This window comes from Electrona antarctica, assembly GCF_951216825.1.
Source record: "Electrona antarctica genome assembly, chromosome: 7".
NCBI classification, from domain to species: domain Eukaryota; kingdom Metazoa; phylum Chordata; class Actinopteri; order Myctophiformes; family Myctophidae; genus Electrona; species Electrona antarctica.
The window spans coordinates 34827863-34846120 of record NC_136812.1 but is presented as its reverse complement, the minus strand read 5'-3'; the positions used below and the strand labels follow the sequence as shown (position 1 = coordinate 34846120).

General features: G+C 41.7%; 1 protein-coding gene across 5 annotated transcripts in view; it reads right to left on the bottom strand.

The window, feature by feature from the left end:
• Positions 1-18258, bottom strand: part of lpp (LIM domain containing preferred translocation partner in lipoma) — a 194411-nt gene that overhangs the window by 93405 nt on the left and 82748 nt on the right. For 4 of the 5 annotated variants that reach the window (XR_013790431.1, XM_079506186.1, XM_079506187.1 and 1 more), the window contains exons 5-6: positions 8126-8229; positions 3119-3241 (exon numbers count right to left, since the gene is read on the bottom strand). Coding sequence is in view for 4 of the 5 variants with exons in the window: in XM_079506186.1 (XP_079362312.1) it covers positions 3119-3241; positions 8126-8229 (227 nt within the window). In the remaining variant the exon portion in view is untranslated. Of the gene's footprint in view, positions 1-3118; positions 3284-8125; positions 8230-18258 lie in introns of those variants that run through there. The other variant, XM_079506189.1, reaches the window with a different exon arrangement.

The window sequence follows — 18258 nt, the reverse complement described above, 5'->3', positions numbered from 1 at the left end:
AACGGTGTAATGTTTTGGGACCCAGCGTGGGAAGTTACAGTGCGAACCATGCGTTAGCACGGATATGGCAGCTCACCCACTCATTTGTAGACTTGGCTTTGGCAGAGCTGACCAGGCACGCATCAATATTTCATGTCATACTGACAGAGGGTTTTCAACTCCTCTAACCCAGACTGCCCACAAACAAGAGTTTTGTTTTGTTATTCTATAGTGTTTATTTCGGAAAATATACCTGGCACCTGAGCAGCAGATGGGCCCAGAAACATAGACTAAATAATGAATTTGCTGGTGTGTGCCTGACTCTGCATGTGTACAGCACTGTATGTGCATGCTGTGTAAGTGCATGAGTGATTGTGTATGCACGAATCCTCATGTATATACAGTACAATATACAATACATATAGTATGGGGGGGGGGGGGGGGGGGGGGGGGTGGTAGGGGGAGTGGGGGTGGGGGAATGCCAGCAGGGGTTCTCATCTGGGCTCTGAATCAAAACAGACGTGCTCCAGTGCCACGACAACTCGTGTTGTAACCCTGTCAGTCCAAGTGCAGTCAGGCCTGAGTTTAGATCTTCTATTTTGTATTTTACATCTTACTTTTTTACTAATTTCTCTATTACTACTTTATTTTAATGTATTGTTCTGGGTGTATCAGAATCACACTGCTTTACTCTTAAGCTATGTAATTTGTGGGACTATACAGTAGTACAGTACAATACAGGGGAATGCATTGACCATGCTAAAGCCAGTTGGCCAGTTGTCACTCTGGCAGAGTTGTGGCAGTGTAGGAAGTCAACACCAGGACCATCTGGCCCTATGGGAGCCTGTACTCTATTGAGGCTTGATCCCATGTGGTGAGAATGACAAGGCCTCAAGGAGGAGCTTCAATCTCCCGGCTCTGACTGCAGCTGGCACTGTGTGGAACATCTGGAGATGGGAAGACACCAGCGCATTGCACAACAGGTAGTCCTAGACAAGCAACGTGATTGGTCAAAGAGGCATTTTATCTATGGCTTGACATGGCTGCTATGTTATTCATGTCCCTATCTCACGGCACAGCCATTTTATTGCCCATTGTATTTCACTTGCCACTGCGCAAAGCAAACTAGCACTCAGTCCATCACATTCCACTTATTGCGTTTTACCGTAGATCTATCATCTCTGAGCCACATCCTTCTCATGCTCCCCATCTGTATCCGCTGTCTGTCCACTGTGCGGTGCAATAAATGTCCCTTTTCGTGAGTTAACTCTCTGTGAGGCTCACTCTATCTAGAGAGAGAGAGAGTTGCTGAGCCAGTGGGGTGTATAGGGACGTGAGTGTGTGCTCGCAACAAACAAGCCTTGTTTCTTTGACACACATCAGTGACTGTTTATGTGCCTCACTTCACCACTTCTGTAAAATCTGAGAAGTGAAGAGTAGTATTACTTCATACTGTGCACTCCATTTGTCTGACAGAGAGGGCCTGGAGTGTGTACAGATCTGTCGACTGTTGTGAGTGATGTGCAAAGTGGGTTAGCACACCAAGCATCATTTGACAAAAGGTCCAGGGAACAGCGAAGGGGTGGCTATAAATGCAGATGGAAGATAATATGTGTACCTTGGCATATCAATTAATGAAAAATATTTAAGTAATCTCAAACTTTGTATTACTTTTGCAAAGGTTAGCGATAGGAAAGAGACAAATGCTTGGTCAGTGGTCACTGAGTTAAATTAACATTCAGGATTTTCCAGTGTAAATAGAAAAAAGACCTGAATACACACCGACGATAATGAGTACAACACCATAATGTCCAAGAGGACCTTCACTTGTGTCTTGGGTGCTTTGAGAGGACCTTCCATTGTGTCTTGGGTGCTTGGAGAGGACCTTTTCAGGTCTTGGGTGCATTGGCATTGCCAGTGAGAGAGCCCATATAACCATTATGTCCATGATCATAGTAGGGCAGAACCTCTGGCGTAATAGTGGCAGAATATCTCTCAGGAGATATGATTGGCAGAGTGTTGAAATAAAAGCCCCTTGGAGCTTTCATATTCCAAACACAATTGGTTAAGTTTTTTTTTTTTGTGTCTGTCCTACATTCATTGTGTGTCAAACAATTTAGTTTACTGCCCAAGGCTTTGACTTTTTCTAAGTTGCTCTTAATATCATTGGATATCAATATCGATATAGGTCAAGACAGAAAGTGAGACACACTGCACTGTTTGCTGTGAACTTACAGACAGTATATCATTATCATTTTCATAGTGTCCAAACCTCAATTACAGCTTTTGGGTTGGCTTGTCGTTTTCACCCTGTGAAATCCCACCCGGCACCCCCAGTATAAACATGACTAAATCCCACCATTAGGTGTTTTTTAACCGTACATCTGTTCTTGATCAAAATCTAGATGTTTAATAGTAAAGGAGTATGTACTGGTCCCTGGGGGAGATATTGTTTTCCATAGTATGGTTGGGGAGGACTCGGCTTGTGATTGGCTGAGAAGGGGGGGGTGGGGGGGTGCTCGTTATCCTTCATGTGATAAAGGATTCCGTCCACAACAGCTTGCCAACTGGGATGGTGTGCTCGTTAATGTGTGTGTGTGTGTGTGTGTGTGTGTGTGTGTGTGTGTGTGTGTGTGTGTGTGTGTGTGCCGTGGCCACTCACTCACTTGGCTTGGGGCTACTTGCGAGCCTCAAGGCCTCGCTGTCAGTGTGCCTGCCATATTGAGGTAACAAAAACAAGCACCCCGTCTCCCCCAATCATTCTAGAGGAAACAATAGGCTGTGTGCATTAATGTAGTTCTGTTTTCCAGAAGCTGGCATAAACATTTCCTGTCCGGGTCAGTTTCTCGTAGCTTCATTTGATTGGCTCAGCATCAGATTTGAACCGGAAACACACATAAAGGTGTTGTGTGTGTCCAGTTCAAATCCTCTGCTGAACCAATCAAATTAAGCAGTGGGGATGTTTATGCTAAGATGACTGCATATGGGGAGTTGTTAGGGGTTAAGAGTCTTGCTCAGGGATACTTCAACATTTATACTGCTCGAGCCACGGGTCGAACTGGCGACCTTCCGATTCCCATACGGGCTCTCTACCCACTCAGCTACAGCCACTGTGAATTAGAGAGTTAAATGTTAGCACCTGTGTGGTCCGTGGCTTGTAGGGCGAGCTGCTCTCCAGGTCTGCCAGGATGCTGGTGAGAGAGTCAATCTCGGCGTCCAGGCTGGAGCGTCTCTCTTGCAGGGTCTTTTCAGGTCCTTTCATCTGCAATCATCATGCATAGACATGTGTGAAATGGCCAAAAATCTGTGAACAATTAAAGAATCATACATTGGGTTGGCATGAATAATAGCCCATTGACTACGACTGACTGTATACTTGAGATTACTACCGACCATAATCCAAAACGTAGTGTGGTTTGTTTGATTTTTGAGGAAGCCATTGGATTCCGTTCATTTCAGTACGGTATGAAAACTAGCAGAGATTTGAAACTCAAACATATGCTATTTTCCTGTTGATTCTTTATTTTATTTTTTAAGTATATAGGTATATACAGTATGGCCAAGGCTTAATTTACGTGACTTCTAGTGAGCTACGTAATTTTCATCATATGACAGTCGTTCAACAAAGTAGAAATGAGCCTTAAGGACGAGACTTATTCATCCTTCAAATCATCTTTGGATTTGTGCCATAGCGACTAACATTACCTTCTCTCCTGCCCTATACTATCCAGTGCTTTTCACGCTACTTAGCCTACATGTCGGTCGGAATACAATTTATCTGCGAGCTCGTTTCACCTTGACCTTACACAATCCTTTTGAAAGCCACACATCAATAGCAGAGACCGCTCTTGGAGGAAAAGTGCGGCGAGGTATAAGAGGCAACTATATTGTCAGAAGGACAACTCTCCTAATGCAGTGCACTATTCACCTCCGGCTTTTCAGGGCACTTGGATTTACAGTAGCTCATTCCTTCATGCGTTATTCATCACGTTTACATCCACACACAAACATGAATTCTCTACAACTTGGATCTAGATTGGTATATTGTAAAATGCATATCCCAGTTCAGTATTGTGGCTCACATGTAGAAACTAAAGCCTGAAATGTGATTGGCTACTTTTGGTTTGTGACACCCATGCACAACGGTAAGTACAAATCAGGTGTAAAGGGAAGGACAACAGGCCAGTATTCACTCTGACTTATTGTCAATGTGAGCTTGTGAATACTAAAATAACAATGCTGCTCTAAGAGCTGGCTCACTCACATATTTATCTCAATGTTCAAATAAAACACAGTGTAATTTCAAGGAACAATAGGACACAATCTTTTCATAGATAAAAAACAGTAAACAAAGTAGTGGTACTACTAAAACAACATTTCTACTTTCTTTTTAGTCTCCTGAACTATGCTGCAACTGCAGCCAGACTTCTTGCAATTGCCTGTAGGGGCTTTTGGAATTGGTTGGATCAGTGACTGTCTCTCATCCTAACGCTATGTGTTTGGATTACCTGTCACAACCCATTACAAGCAGCGTTTGCCTCCATTTGGAGTGTGGCTGCAGCTTCAAACATCTGAGGCTCCATTTGGAGTGTGGCTGCAGCTTCAAACATCTGAGGCGATCGCGAGCAGAGGATAAACAAGGCAAAACACTAATGGCTTGTTTCAAATAAAAAAGGAAACAGGCAATCTCTTTTTAACAGTTATGACGAGAAAGATAAAAAGCGACGCATTCCCCGACTCCAACCGCATATCGCCTTTGATGAATTGCAATGTTCCGTGCAGGGATGGTTAATCTGGACAATATAGTGAGTAAGTGCAGCCAAAGGATATGGTTCCTTCTATTTATTCATTTGTTTTTCTTCAATGTGCGTGTTGTTGTACACACTTGATCATCAGCAACAAAAAAGGGTCAGAAAGAAAAGTGATGTCAAAGCCATGGACCAGAACAGTACGAGCAGCTCACTGACATTCAGTATGTGTAATTTCCCTATTGATACAAGGAAGAAGGTACAAAGACATTTCGATTGTATATCAAGCCATTCGGTTGAATGGCGCCTGAGCGAGATGTTTGAACTGGCAGCAGGACACGTATAGTAATTAAGATACTCTGGACTTATTATGGAATTAAGCTTTGTTCCCAGGGTGACTCAGAAGCCAACACAATAGCCGGGAAGAAAATTATGAACAGAAACAATGAAGTACATTTCAAAGTAATGATGCTCTTAATTTCATTATATAAGTCCATAAATTGAACTTCACTAGCCTTTGTGGAGAAACATTCTGGCGCCGCTATCAGAACTCGACAACTCAAGGTTGCAAGTCAGTGGTGGACAGTAATGAAGTACATTCACTTGAGTACTGTAATTAAGTCATTTTGTTTTATTACCTGTACTTTACTTGGGTATTTGCATTTGTACTTGTCGAATATTGTACATTTGAGTCATGGTGACATGAGGTACTTCAACTAGGGTACAAATTTGAATTCACTTGGTAGTTGAGTAATATTTGACCAGGAGTATCTATACTTTGACTCAAGTACTGGGTTAACCACTGTTGTTAACACATTTTGTGCCCAAAACGTCTGTGGACGTCCTGGGTATTACCGCACGTGCATAGCCCAAGACGTCTGTGGACGTCTTTCAAAAATCAGAAAAATCAAAACACTTTTTTTTTTACACGTGGTGCCAAAGTTTGTGTTTTCGCCATTGAGAATGCATTTGGCGTTTAAATTAAATAACTCAGAAACTATAAAACATTTCAAAGTAAAAAGTTCCAGCATGTGTCTCCACAGTCAGCTGAATTATAAAAAATGTGAATGGATTTTCTAGGTGAAAGTGATTTTGGGCAGCATTGCGTGGGCTCTCAATGTGTTAAGTGGATGTGGAAGGATGCTGAAAGCACTCTCCCTGCATCCCCCATTTACAGTACTGTATGTTACCATGTTCAATTACAGGAAGTATATAAATATACCCGTAGTCTGGCTAAATTCATATTTGCTTATTCATATTTGCTTGGATGTACAGACCTCTTCCTCTCGTTAGTTTTGCTTAAGCGCAGACATGATTTATCATTGCGTTTTTATTCACCATGGATGTGGTGAACTGGAACAATTACAATTATCTAACCATGGTAGCGCTAGCATCCCTATTCTGGGCGTGTCATAATAGGATTTAGAAAATAGCAGATCTACAAACTCACAACACGTCACAATATACGGCTATAATAAGGCCCTACAGGGGGGGAAAAGGTTTTGTCAGTGTGTGTGTGTGTGTGTGTGTGTGTGTGTGTGTGTGTGTGTGTGTGTGTGTGTTAATACAACAAAAATACATTTACAATTAACTGTTATGTTTTTTTTTAAACAAAATATTTATTGACATTTGTTTTCAATTATATAAAACATTACTTATAGCTCTCTTGTTATTAACTGTTATGTTAATTACATACAGTATAGCCTTGTTTTCCTTGGTGGCGGATATGCTGTCTCATAAAACGATATAGAACATTTGTCAGATCAAATGCGAAAGTTCCCTGTTGCTATGTCACTCAACACAGAGCGACAAGCACAGGTACTGCCACTTTATGTTGAATACACTCCATTGTTACTGTACTACTGTCTGGCACACACTGAAACTCTTTGATACTGATCTGAGACTTGCTGCTAAGTGTTGTCTCTACTTGCACAAGAGAATGTGATATACTGCCTCTTTTATTTTCTAATTTGACCAGTTTTTTTGTGGTGGCTGCGGTAGGGAGCGCTTGTTTTACATCGCCGGCTACTACTAGTAGTAGTTGATAATGAACGCCCGCGTGGGCATGCTTACTCACAATGTAATACAGACACAGAACCCAGCTTTGGCAGCCACCTTGCTGGTCTGGTGGTCTAGGCGTTCGCCTTCGAATCCTTACCTCACAAGTTCAAATCCAGCTGATACCACTATTTTTACAACAACTCCAGACTACTTTTTTTGAAAAATGACGATCTAATTCATGCCAGCATTTTTTCCATTTGAGCTCTTATTTTGAAAAGCCACATTTCCGGTCCACTAGCAGTAGACATAACCTAGGAAGCTGAACGGAGCTGGACAGGCCTTGTTTACAATGTGAATCCAAACCGGAGCTCTGGAGAGCTCCACATCGCCAGCTCTGGGCCATCAAAGAAACGCAGTTTTGACCAAAAATGCCATCTGGGACAAGGAATAGGAGATACAGGCGATTGAAAGAAACGGATAGAATGGATTATTATGGTGACGACGATCTAAGATGGACGATCCAGTGCTGTGCTAACATAGCTAGCTAACCGGCTAACGTAAGTTGCATTATGGCTCGATCGATCGATCGAATGCACTATAAAAGCGCAATTTCCATTAATCAACGGCAATGGCGTTAAGCGTTAGTATCAAAATTAGGCTTCAATTGGCATTAATCAACGGCAATGGCGCCATAGGAGTTAAGGTTAGGTTTAGGCATAGTTTTGTGAGGTTAGGGTTAAGATTAGGCATAATGTTTTGGACTGCACACAAGTGGTTACTTGTGTGTGGTCCAAAACACAGCCCAGCTCTCCCTACTCCACTGACAACCAATCACAAGCCGTACATTTAAAAAAAAAGAAAAGAAAAAAAACACCCTAGGGAAATAAAACTCACTTACTGTATATATTTGACACTGTGTCTTGTCTGTATTCGTTTCCTTTGTGTCCTTATCTATTTTTGACTGCAAAATGTTTCAAGTGGAGTATCTTGACAGGGAAATCGGAGGCGGTGAGTGAGCATCAAGAGGTCAACTGGAAGCGTCAGTCAGATGGATCACTAGGGGGCAGATACACCCTGGAGGGTCCAACATGTCTGTGGGTAATAGGACCAGCCATCCAGAGACAGTGACCGTGCTCCACCAATAGATGTCAGCCTTTAATGTTTCCAACCACAATGGCTGACTGTCCCCAAATGTAGCCTACTGGGGGATGTCTAGTACCCTCATTTGGGGTGTCTGAGCCGAGTTATTCTCAGGAGATATATCCTCTTTTTAGAATCTGTTGGGACTCCTCTGAGGACACACAGCTGTGTTATTTGAACTCTGCGTAGCGGTACCCGCGCTGTGCCGCATAAAGTGTGAGTCACGGTCACAATATGATGTTATAAAGACATCTCACCTGAAATTCATATGAGTTCATTGGAGGTGGAGCAGGGAAGGTGCCCGGGGGCGATGGAAGACTTGTCGGATCTTCAGCGGGAGGCGGAGGAGGAGGGTAGTCTACTGTGATGAGCGAGCGAACACACACACACACACACACACACACACACACACACACACACACACACACACACACACACACACACACACACACACACACACACACACACACACACACACACACACACACACACACACACACACACACACACACACACACACACACACACACAAAAGAGAAAAAGGTGATGAGATGATAGGGACACCGAAAGTAGCTGAACTTCAAGATCACAACGCAACGCAACAAGTTATGAGCTTGTAGACCGGCTATTTGCTGTCGTATGACACCGTTGAAATGACTCGTCGTCCCACTCTGATGGCTTGACACTTCATCATAAACAACTTGGTTAACTAAAACTGTCTAGTCGTACACTGACTGGACCCTGTAGTAAGCATGTGTCGTGACTCGTGTTGTTTTCTTGAAATTGGAAATACAAATGTTGTGTACTACAAACCATGCATGTTTGTCCTACCATGAGAGAATACAAACAAGCCAAATTTGGGTTTCTAAAACAGTACAAGGATTGCATCCAACTGCATGTCTCAGATGGGATAAGGCGTTATGTGCCAAATTAGATTCTGATTTGGCTTCTCTCTGCGCAGGACTTAGGACTGAATCATTTAACCGTGTACTTGTATGTACAGAACCAGACATGGGCTTTGAAAATTAAAGGCTTTTAAGAGACGTAATGGGAATTTGTTCCAAGGCCAAGACTGTGATGAGTCCTGTTTACAGATTCCATTTGCTTTCCATGGCTTTCTATCTGTTTTCATTCAAATCTAATTGATGTCATCAATTTAGCTTCTCCAAGTCTTCTGACCAAATTAATTAAGCACAGTTGTTGAGTTGCTGAAAGAATCAACAACAACACAGCAGTGTGTGGCACAGTTAGCTTGAAATGGGACACATGTCCACATCGTGCACATTACAACATCTCAGAAACTGTGAGCATGGCATTAATCCATTCTGGGCGGGAACCCCTTTTGGTGTTAGCATTATGTTATGCCTTTAGCTATTGAAAAATAGCAGATCTACAAGCTCATAGCGCGGCACCGAGTGCCGCGCTATGAACTTGTAGGTCTGCTATTTTTGAAAAAACATGAAAATGTGTTGCGCAAATCTTTGAATATATATTCTTTCAGAGCGAACGTTTTTAACTCAAATCTTTGCTTCTGGGGGGTCCCTGGAACAACATAAAGAATATATATTCGAAGATTTGCGCCACATTTTCACGATTTAAAAAAAATAGCAGACCTACAAGCTCGTAGCGCGGCACTCGGTGCCGCGCTATGAGCTTGTAGATCTGCTATTTTTCAATAGCTAAAGTATAACATAATGCTTAAAACACCAAAAGGGGTTCCCGCCCAGAATGCGTTAAACATCCCCTCTGGGCTCATGTAGGCTTCATGCGAATTGTTTATACAATAACCTCATGACCTCCGCTAAAACTCTGCAGTGTAACCAGTGGGAAAGAAAATACAATCCGCTGCTCAACAGCGAGTCTCTCCCCTCGACCCGAACCCCCCTCCCCCGCCCGATCACTCACACTCCATCTCATATCCCCCTCTTCCCATAATGAAAGTCACTTGTACTCTTACGTTGTAGCTGACACAAAATTAAAACATTACGTTTCGTGTATCTCTCTCTAACATCAAAGTTGTTTTGGACTCATCATTTCAGGAAACATGGTACGTGGTAAATGTTTCAAAGAGGCATGTTTTATTGAACAGGTCATACAGTAATGTTCGTGGAGCGGTTGGAAAGCGCTCGAGCCGGGAGTCAGGGGGCCCGTGGTAGGGGTCATTAAGAATTTCTGCTTAAGGAACGTAGCTGCCACATCAGAAGTGGGTCCCCATCAGGGCCTGAGGCCATGAAGGCCTGTGGACATTAAGTCTGTGTCACTGTAGAACCATTAGTGTAACTGTGTGTAAGCTTCTAATTGCAACAGCTGACAGGGTAAGAGCAAAGTGGGACCACATTGGGAGGAATGTCGGCAAGGATTTTGCAAAATTCATAAACCGTCCCTCTTAATTGTCTCTTATTCATGTGATTGAGAAATACAAGTTGATTCGGCTAATGTGAATGTGCCTCTCCCCTATGCTGCATTTTATACAAATGATCACCTTTCAACAAGTCTTGACTGACCCTGGAAAATGTCTGCTATGAATCACTTTTGCCAGTGCCACCAAAGACAAGCTGTCAAGGCATAATTTATATATTTTCCTCCTGCACACTTGCCCAAGAAATCTCAGTAACAATACACAGTCTTGCTATTTTTAGAACAGGACACAGTTCATGCATCATTAGAGCTACATACAGTATAAATACTGACAATAGAGGCAAGACAAGGTTTCATAATAAACATTAACACCCCATCCAAAAAACGGTTATTTATGTGTGCTGCCAACTGTCAGAGGTAAAGTTGCACATCAGACATGTGCTTTTATAATCTTTTTGAGTGGTGCTAGCCACTCCTATGCAGCGCTGTGTGTATGTACCCTTGGTAATAACTAGTAATTGACTAAACCAGTCGATCAGGATAGTTCCACCACAAAGGCAATGTACTCATGAGTAATTGCGTAAATACTGTAAATATATCAGGATGTAAAGTACAGTAGAATGTAAAAGGTTTCTATTATTTTATGTATCAGTTTTATTCATTTATCTAGGTTCCCATTGTGTATAGGTGTTGTTAATATTTATTTTACTATGGCTATAAGAAAATCTATGTAATAACCTGCCCCAAATTTTCCAGAACGGCCTGCGCCACCAGGAGGCCGACGTTTGAAAAACATTTTTTGATATTACTCCTCCAGATTCTGTCCAAAAATCCTGCAAATCGTTACACACTATCTCTATAGTCATGTGTTCAAGACGGATCTGTCCGATATTTCATATTACATCCTAATTGGCTAACATTGGCTTTCAAAGTTTGCAGGACTGGCCCGTTTTGAACAAAAAGCCTCAAATCATGAACGCGGCGTGCAATTTGCGTGAAATCGGACTATCCTACTAGGCTGAGGAATATATCCCACCCTTTTTACATTGGCCTGTTATAGCGCCATCAACAGGTGGATTTTTTAAAAACACATTTTTGGAACAAAATGCCTCAAATCATCCAATTGCCATCCAAGGCGTAAGAAGAAATGGCACCCTTTTCACATTGGCCTATTATAGCGCCACCAGGAGGCCACAACCTGACCTGCCCTGGTGGAGACCTGTGCCCCGAGGGGCCCTTTATCTGTGATGATTAATCTGACAGTGCACAGGGTCAGTGGCGTGCACATATAGACACTAGGGGGTGCTAGAGCACCCCCTGCCCTTTTGGCAATGTGCCCTTTTAAAAAAAAGAAAAAAAAAGAAACTTTTTTTTTTGGTTTTTCAAAAATAGCAGACCTACAAGCTCGTAGCGCGCCACTCGGTGGCGCGCTATGAGCTTGTAGATCTGCTATTTTTCAATAGCTAAAGCATAACATAACATAACTTGAGCACCTGCCCCTCTAAATGTCTGTGCACGCCACTGCACAGGGTTCAGTGTTGGGTCTCTCTCTCTCGCTCTCCTATATAATTTTCAAAATGACATGTACAGTATCCAATGAAATAATGATCATGAAACCTGAACGCATTTGAGAAAGTTTCTGAAATTGGGAGAGGAATTTCTTAAGTGATTGGAAATTAATACATCATGAAATGCATGGGGAGGCTTTAGTCGGAAAGTTATCCTCCACATAGCGGGCTGTATTTGCAGACCAATATGTCCATGTTACATCACTTAATCTGTCAAGCTGTAAGGGTCAATGACTGTTCTAGGCTGGCCAATGTCTAGCCAAAATGAATCCACAATGTTGAGTCTACAAACCAAGTCTACTAAAATACACCTTTATCCACAGCCTCACCAGTGATTTCCAACGCTCTAATCCGATATTGCAATGGTGACACTGTGAGCAGAAAGAGCACATTTTAAAGTCTTTGAACTTGTTACATGCTGATTATATTGAATCAGCATGAAGCAGGTCCTTCTCCCTCAGAGGAGTCGTTATAGTTAACAGTCTATTCATACAGTGAATAAAAACCAATGGTTTCTTTTTCAACTCACATAGTTTATCCTACAATTGTTTCCTCACAATTATTTCTGCACATTTCATTTATTATTTTACTTTTAACAATAATTATTCTCTTTCTATTGTAAGTCTATGACTATGACGAGACCAAAATAAACCTGTATAATTAAAAGACCTGGATGCACATACTGTACTATTACAAAGGCTTCAACAATCCCATCAGTCTCACCAATGGGCAGTCACAGCACGACATGTGAGCTTGTAAATCTGTTATTTTAGGTGCACGACAGCCACATGCAACCAAGTGCAATTAACCCATTTTGGGGCGGGAACCCCTTTTGGTGTTTCAAGCATTCAGTTATACTTTAGCTATTGAAAAATAGCAGATCTACAAGCTCATAGCGCGCCACCGAGTGGCGCGCTATGAACTTGTAGGTCTGCTATTTTTGAAAAATCGTAAAAATGCGGCACAAATCTTTTAATAGGTATATATTCTTTCAGAGCGAACGTTTTTTTTATTTCGACGTCAGGCCTAAATGGGTTAAGGTACCGTACGATACTCCTGCACGATGACGTTGCTTGCCCAAAACAACTGATCTTCACACTAATGCGAGTCGATCGCCGCGTTGTTAGCTTGAAGGTCAGTTCTTGTCAGCAAGCGGAACGTCATACTATGGACTATAAATAAAGATTTAGTCAGTGCCACAGTGTACTCTGAACCAATCTGAGCGGGGCTGAGTGAGGACAGTCTCTGTGACATGAATGAAACCATCCCCATTTTGCCACGACGGAGAGACGAAGGGTCCAAGTGAGCGCTAATGAGAGACGCAGCAAGAACACCTACTTAATGACACAACTTCCCTTCTTTTTTATTGAGCAATTACTTTTAAGTAGCTTCTTTGTGAACAAGGAATCCTAATCAGTAATTAAAGTTATTTGAGAGGGCCATAAGAGGTATAATTGGTTATCGGGAGCTGGAGTGCTGTTAGGGCGAGTGATAAAGGACTGGAGATGGATCCAGCTGCGACAACAGTTAGCCAGATTAAATATTGTTTCTCCAGTTAAGTGCCACATACACATTCATGTACTCTAGTATATGTGACAAGATTTGTGATTTGTGATTACATCAAAGTTAGCCGTATATGGGGCTACATTTACCATTCTGATTAACCATTTTCAACCTGGAGTCCCTATTTTGCGCATGTCATTATAGGCGGAAAAAACAAGTGGATCTTGAGATTCACATGCAAACTGTGTGGCTCCGGCCGCTCCAGTGTGTATCTCAGACTACAAATGGCCAGCCTATCACGTTGGTCACTCGTCTTGACATATCTATGACGTACAGTATGACTCAAAATTCCTGACAAGGCTTCAGCCCAATCAGAGATCCATTGACTTTCTTGATAGATCAAAGCTCAATGTTTCTGAGGTACTTCTGTGGCCTACTGAAAGTGTGCACGAGGAATGTGACGCTGATCAATCTAACGCTTTGTGAGATTACTTTATAGACATACTGTAGAGACCCACATATAGACGTCTAGCATCCTGCAGATAAAATTGGCTTTTTGGTACTTTTGCATGACATTGTCATATCTCAAACTCAAAGTATAACATTGGGCTTAAGTCGTTTTAATAATATATGGTTCTGGAGTTTAAATCACTCAAAGTTCAAATGTACCAAGAGTCATCTCAGTGTTACAGATGGCAGTATTCTGTGAGGACTTTTCTATCCTCATTATGCAATTTCTGTGGATTAGTGGGTTTAATGTGTATGATGAGGTTTGCATAATATGCTATATCATGTGAACATATTATGTGTGCAATATCTGCATTATACTGTATACAAAAGCATGGTCCATCTGATCTTTTAGGTCAGGACATACTGGGGACAAAGTTTGGCTAGCTACACGACTGTCCCCTACCCTGATAGAGCATAGAGAAGCTCAGAGTGGTGGGGGACGGTTTTTAGCACAAGAGCACAAGAAACCTCAAAACCAGGGTGTCAGTTTACTCTCATCGCTGAAAAGAACCACGTGTTGTTTGCGAGTGTGTTTGAGTGCTCGGTGAATAGATTATATTCCCCATGTGAACCTGATTTATTACAGACAAAAGCAGAGAGAGACAGAGAGAGACGCCGGTGTCTCTAGCCTTGTACGCACGCGTTCAGCAGGAGACAGAAATGTATGCAGGGCGCCACGTGACAATGGGGGTCCACATAAGTCATGTGACGCCAGACAGCAGGTCTCCAACAAGGTCCTCCTGAGGTGGCCTGTTGCGCAGACCGTTCTTGTTGGATAGGCAGTATAGGTTCTGGACCCGGAAAAATAAAGTTGGGACAAAATCTTTATTTTGCACTTTTCCCCCCAAATCTGTAACCATGAGTCTGCAATCAAAATCAATTCATACTGCTTACAACAAAGTCACTGTTTAGGATGTGAGTAACTAATGACTGTACTTCATTCATATTCAGTGGCAAATAAAAACCTCTATAATCCCTTCTAGACAATGGATAAAGTGCTTTAAGACCAGCGTGTCATTCTGCATGTTTTATCTATCCACGGCCCATTCCAAATGTGCTGTGGCAGAGAGGTTGCGCACACATTGTTTTGACATAATTATGGAGCAGTTTTATTCCACCTTCCGCTCGAGAAGAGCTGCTCAGCTCTGCTCTTAATTAGCAGTGATATGTATAGAAGACTGATTTATGACTTCATTTGGTTGGAAATGCAAGGGATGGATTCTGAGGTCTTTGGAGATATGCTTGTTTTAAAGTGTAAAGGAGCAGACCAAATTGGCTTCTGCCAGTTTAAGCAGGATTTCTGCGGGACAGGGGGAAATTGAGTTTTAACCGAATAAAAGAAGGATTACATTATGCTGTGAAACCAGAGAAACAAATGCTTCTGCGAGGTGTATGGTTTAAAAAATATATTCCAAGTCAGGCTTTTTATAAAGATGTCTGTGACAATACAATCCCTCATTCATCAGTGTATCAGGTGGAGTGGGGGCGAATGCAGATTATTTTGTAAAGGTTATGGGACAAGCTCAGGGTTAAATTTCCTGGAGGGGGGGGGGGGGGGGGGGGGGGGGCTTTGGATCCATGCCTCTGCTTTTGATATGCCCTTTGGTCATTCATTTTTATGGCCGTTGGGGAAATGTTTTATCCTTGTTTCTGGTAAGACTGGTAAGATGCATTTCCATTTGAGAAATGTAGCCTCTTTGATATGTTTTTTTTATTAAAAAATGTATCATAACCACATTAACTTACTTACTTTAGTATATTTTTTGGTCAAGCCTATACAGTAGGTTTCAATGACATTTCTCGCTGAGAAGAACTCAAGACAGCAGCATGCTGCGGCAAACATGGGTCACTCACTACTGCTGCTACTGAGTGAAGTAAGACAGAGTTTCATCACATGCTCCCCGCCACAGCTCACAGGCATGCCAAGTAGCAATGGTAATGTTACAATTTGCTACTCTACACCACCAAAATGTCAAAGGGCAGGAGAGGTACTGGGGGGGTGGGGGGTCATCTGAGGACACAGGGGCCCCTTTTGACATGGGCATTTGACATACTGCTAGTGTCTAAAAACGGGAACTAACATTGCTTTCAAAGTGGCATATTATCATGCTAAAAATATAACTGCTTTCAACCCGGCAGCGCATATTTTGGGCATGCCGTTATAATATACATACTGTATATCGGGAATACATTCAAATATTTAACAAATTTCAAAAAATTGCGAACTTTGCTCATGTACAAGCTCAAAATGTGCCACGATGCAAAGTTTGTAGATCTCTTGTTTTTTCTTAAAAAATGTCCCATTATTTTATGTAAAGCAACTTTGGGTACTTGAAAGGCCATACCGGTATATAAATTTGAGCAATTATTATCACCAATTTCCGCTATTATAACATTTAGGATGAAGGATGAAGAAACAAAAAGTGAAGTGAGCAACTGAAGTGAGGATTTTACCCTCCCCCCAACAAAAGAAGAAGAATACTCCCAAGATTTACTTGCGTGTCGTTTTAAGCACTGCACACAAAATATACATTTAGTGATTGAGGTCTGTATGCTCTACTTAGATGAAAGTAGCCTTTGTGTGCGCTCACAGCATAAGCCGGTGGTTTCTATGGGGACACTGAGACTCTCATTGGTGGGTTTCCTGTAAATTCTCTTGGTGACACCCGTGCGGAGACTCTTGACATAACAACCGGTAGTCAGTTTGCTTCTGGGCAGTCAAGCAGGGAGGAATAAAAACAGCTTATGCAGATGTTCGACACTTTTTGATTGCTCAGGGCGAACAATTAGTGGGTTTTCTGGGAAGTTTGGGAGTATGGAAAGTTATATCTGAAGCAGCGGCTCTGCCACTTGTTTGACCTTCAGTGAGACTGTTCCTTGATAAAAATCTATCAAAACTGAAATTTGAAGCAAATTGTGAAGCTGTGTGCAATAAAAAGGCAGCGTTGGCACCAGCGTTGGTTTTGTTTGAGGAAACTATCATATTTCCACACTGACAAAACAATGATGACATTATTCTATCATGCTTTTATTGAATTGATTTATGTTTTTCTTTGGTGTCATGGTTTGGAAACCTATCTTTAAAGAACAGAAACTCTCTGAATCAAATTGTTAAATGGTCTAGTAAGCTGAGTGATGAGTCACAGCTTAACCCAGTGTCCCCGTACACCAGACACAGCCGATAACCAGTGCTATTTTAAATGTGTGCTCGCCTTAGCGAGCCCACAATGATGATTCTCAACATTTGCACAGTGAATTTCAGATCATTCCTTCTGGATGGAGGTATATAGTCCCACAACGTGTAGAACAAAGCGTTATAAAAATAGCTTTGTTCCAGCAGCCATCATTCACAAACACAAACATTGCAAAGATGCTACAGAAACATCTGCTTATTCTTCCCGCATTTTACCTCATTCTAGTGATTATTTTAGTAGCTTTTAAGTCCTGATTAGTTAGTTTGTCTTATTGTGTCGTTTGTATAATCTGTCAATATAGAGGCTTGTCTACTGCAACCCAAATCTACCTACGGCTCCTAATAAAATAATCTCAATTTAATTAGTGGTCAGACTTTCCCAGAATGCAAAATTGCCATCACGTAAATTGATACATTTATGGAAGAAATAAATCAAAGAATAAAAATATATAAAAATAAAAATAAAAATTTGGAAATAAATCTTAACAATAATCTTAGTTTGAGATGTTTTCCGCAATTGACAAAACTACTAACAACAGTGAATTGAATGAGTAAAGTGAAGCAATATCACAAAGCATCGCAATGCTATGTGTTGTGAGCTTGTAGATCTGCTATTTTAGGTATTTTTAAAACATTTTGCCAATTTCTGACCTCTGTTCTTGACATGTTTTACAGCCTGTTCTCAGAGGGTAGTTTACACAGACAGACTTCATCTCTGAGTGCTCTGAGCTGAGCATGTTGATTTATGCAGACAGCTGCATGGAAATGCAATAACATAAAGCATTTATACAATTTCAAGTAAAGTACAAAACTATGGCAGATGCCAGGTTAATTTGTTGACCTGGCATCCTATAGTTTAAAAAACAAGCAGTATAATAATAACTGATAGTCTAAAGGCAGTATGATGATCATTTCTTTCTCATATTCCCTCAAACATACAGTACGTACTGTACATTACATTAAGCAAAACAAAAAGCTAAAAATCTTTCAAGCAGCTGCACAAAAGAACCATGTAACGTTTAACGCACTATGCGACGCAGTTCATTTCCATAAAGCAGACTTGTCTGACCTTCTTCTTACTTGCACTGTGAAGAGCAACTTAAACCCTTGGGTGTCGCAAATGTGATCTGGGGTAAAGTGAGGTCTGTGAGGTCTCTGTCTAAGACCTCCAGTAATGTGCCCGTCTGTCATATCATTCCGCTGTGCGTTTAATCAGGGCAGTTTTCTGCTGAGACCTCCGCAGCCCACATAGGCCCCG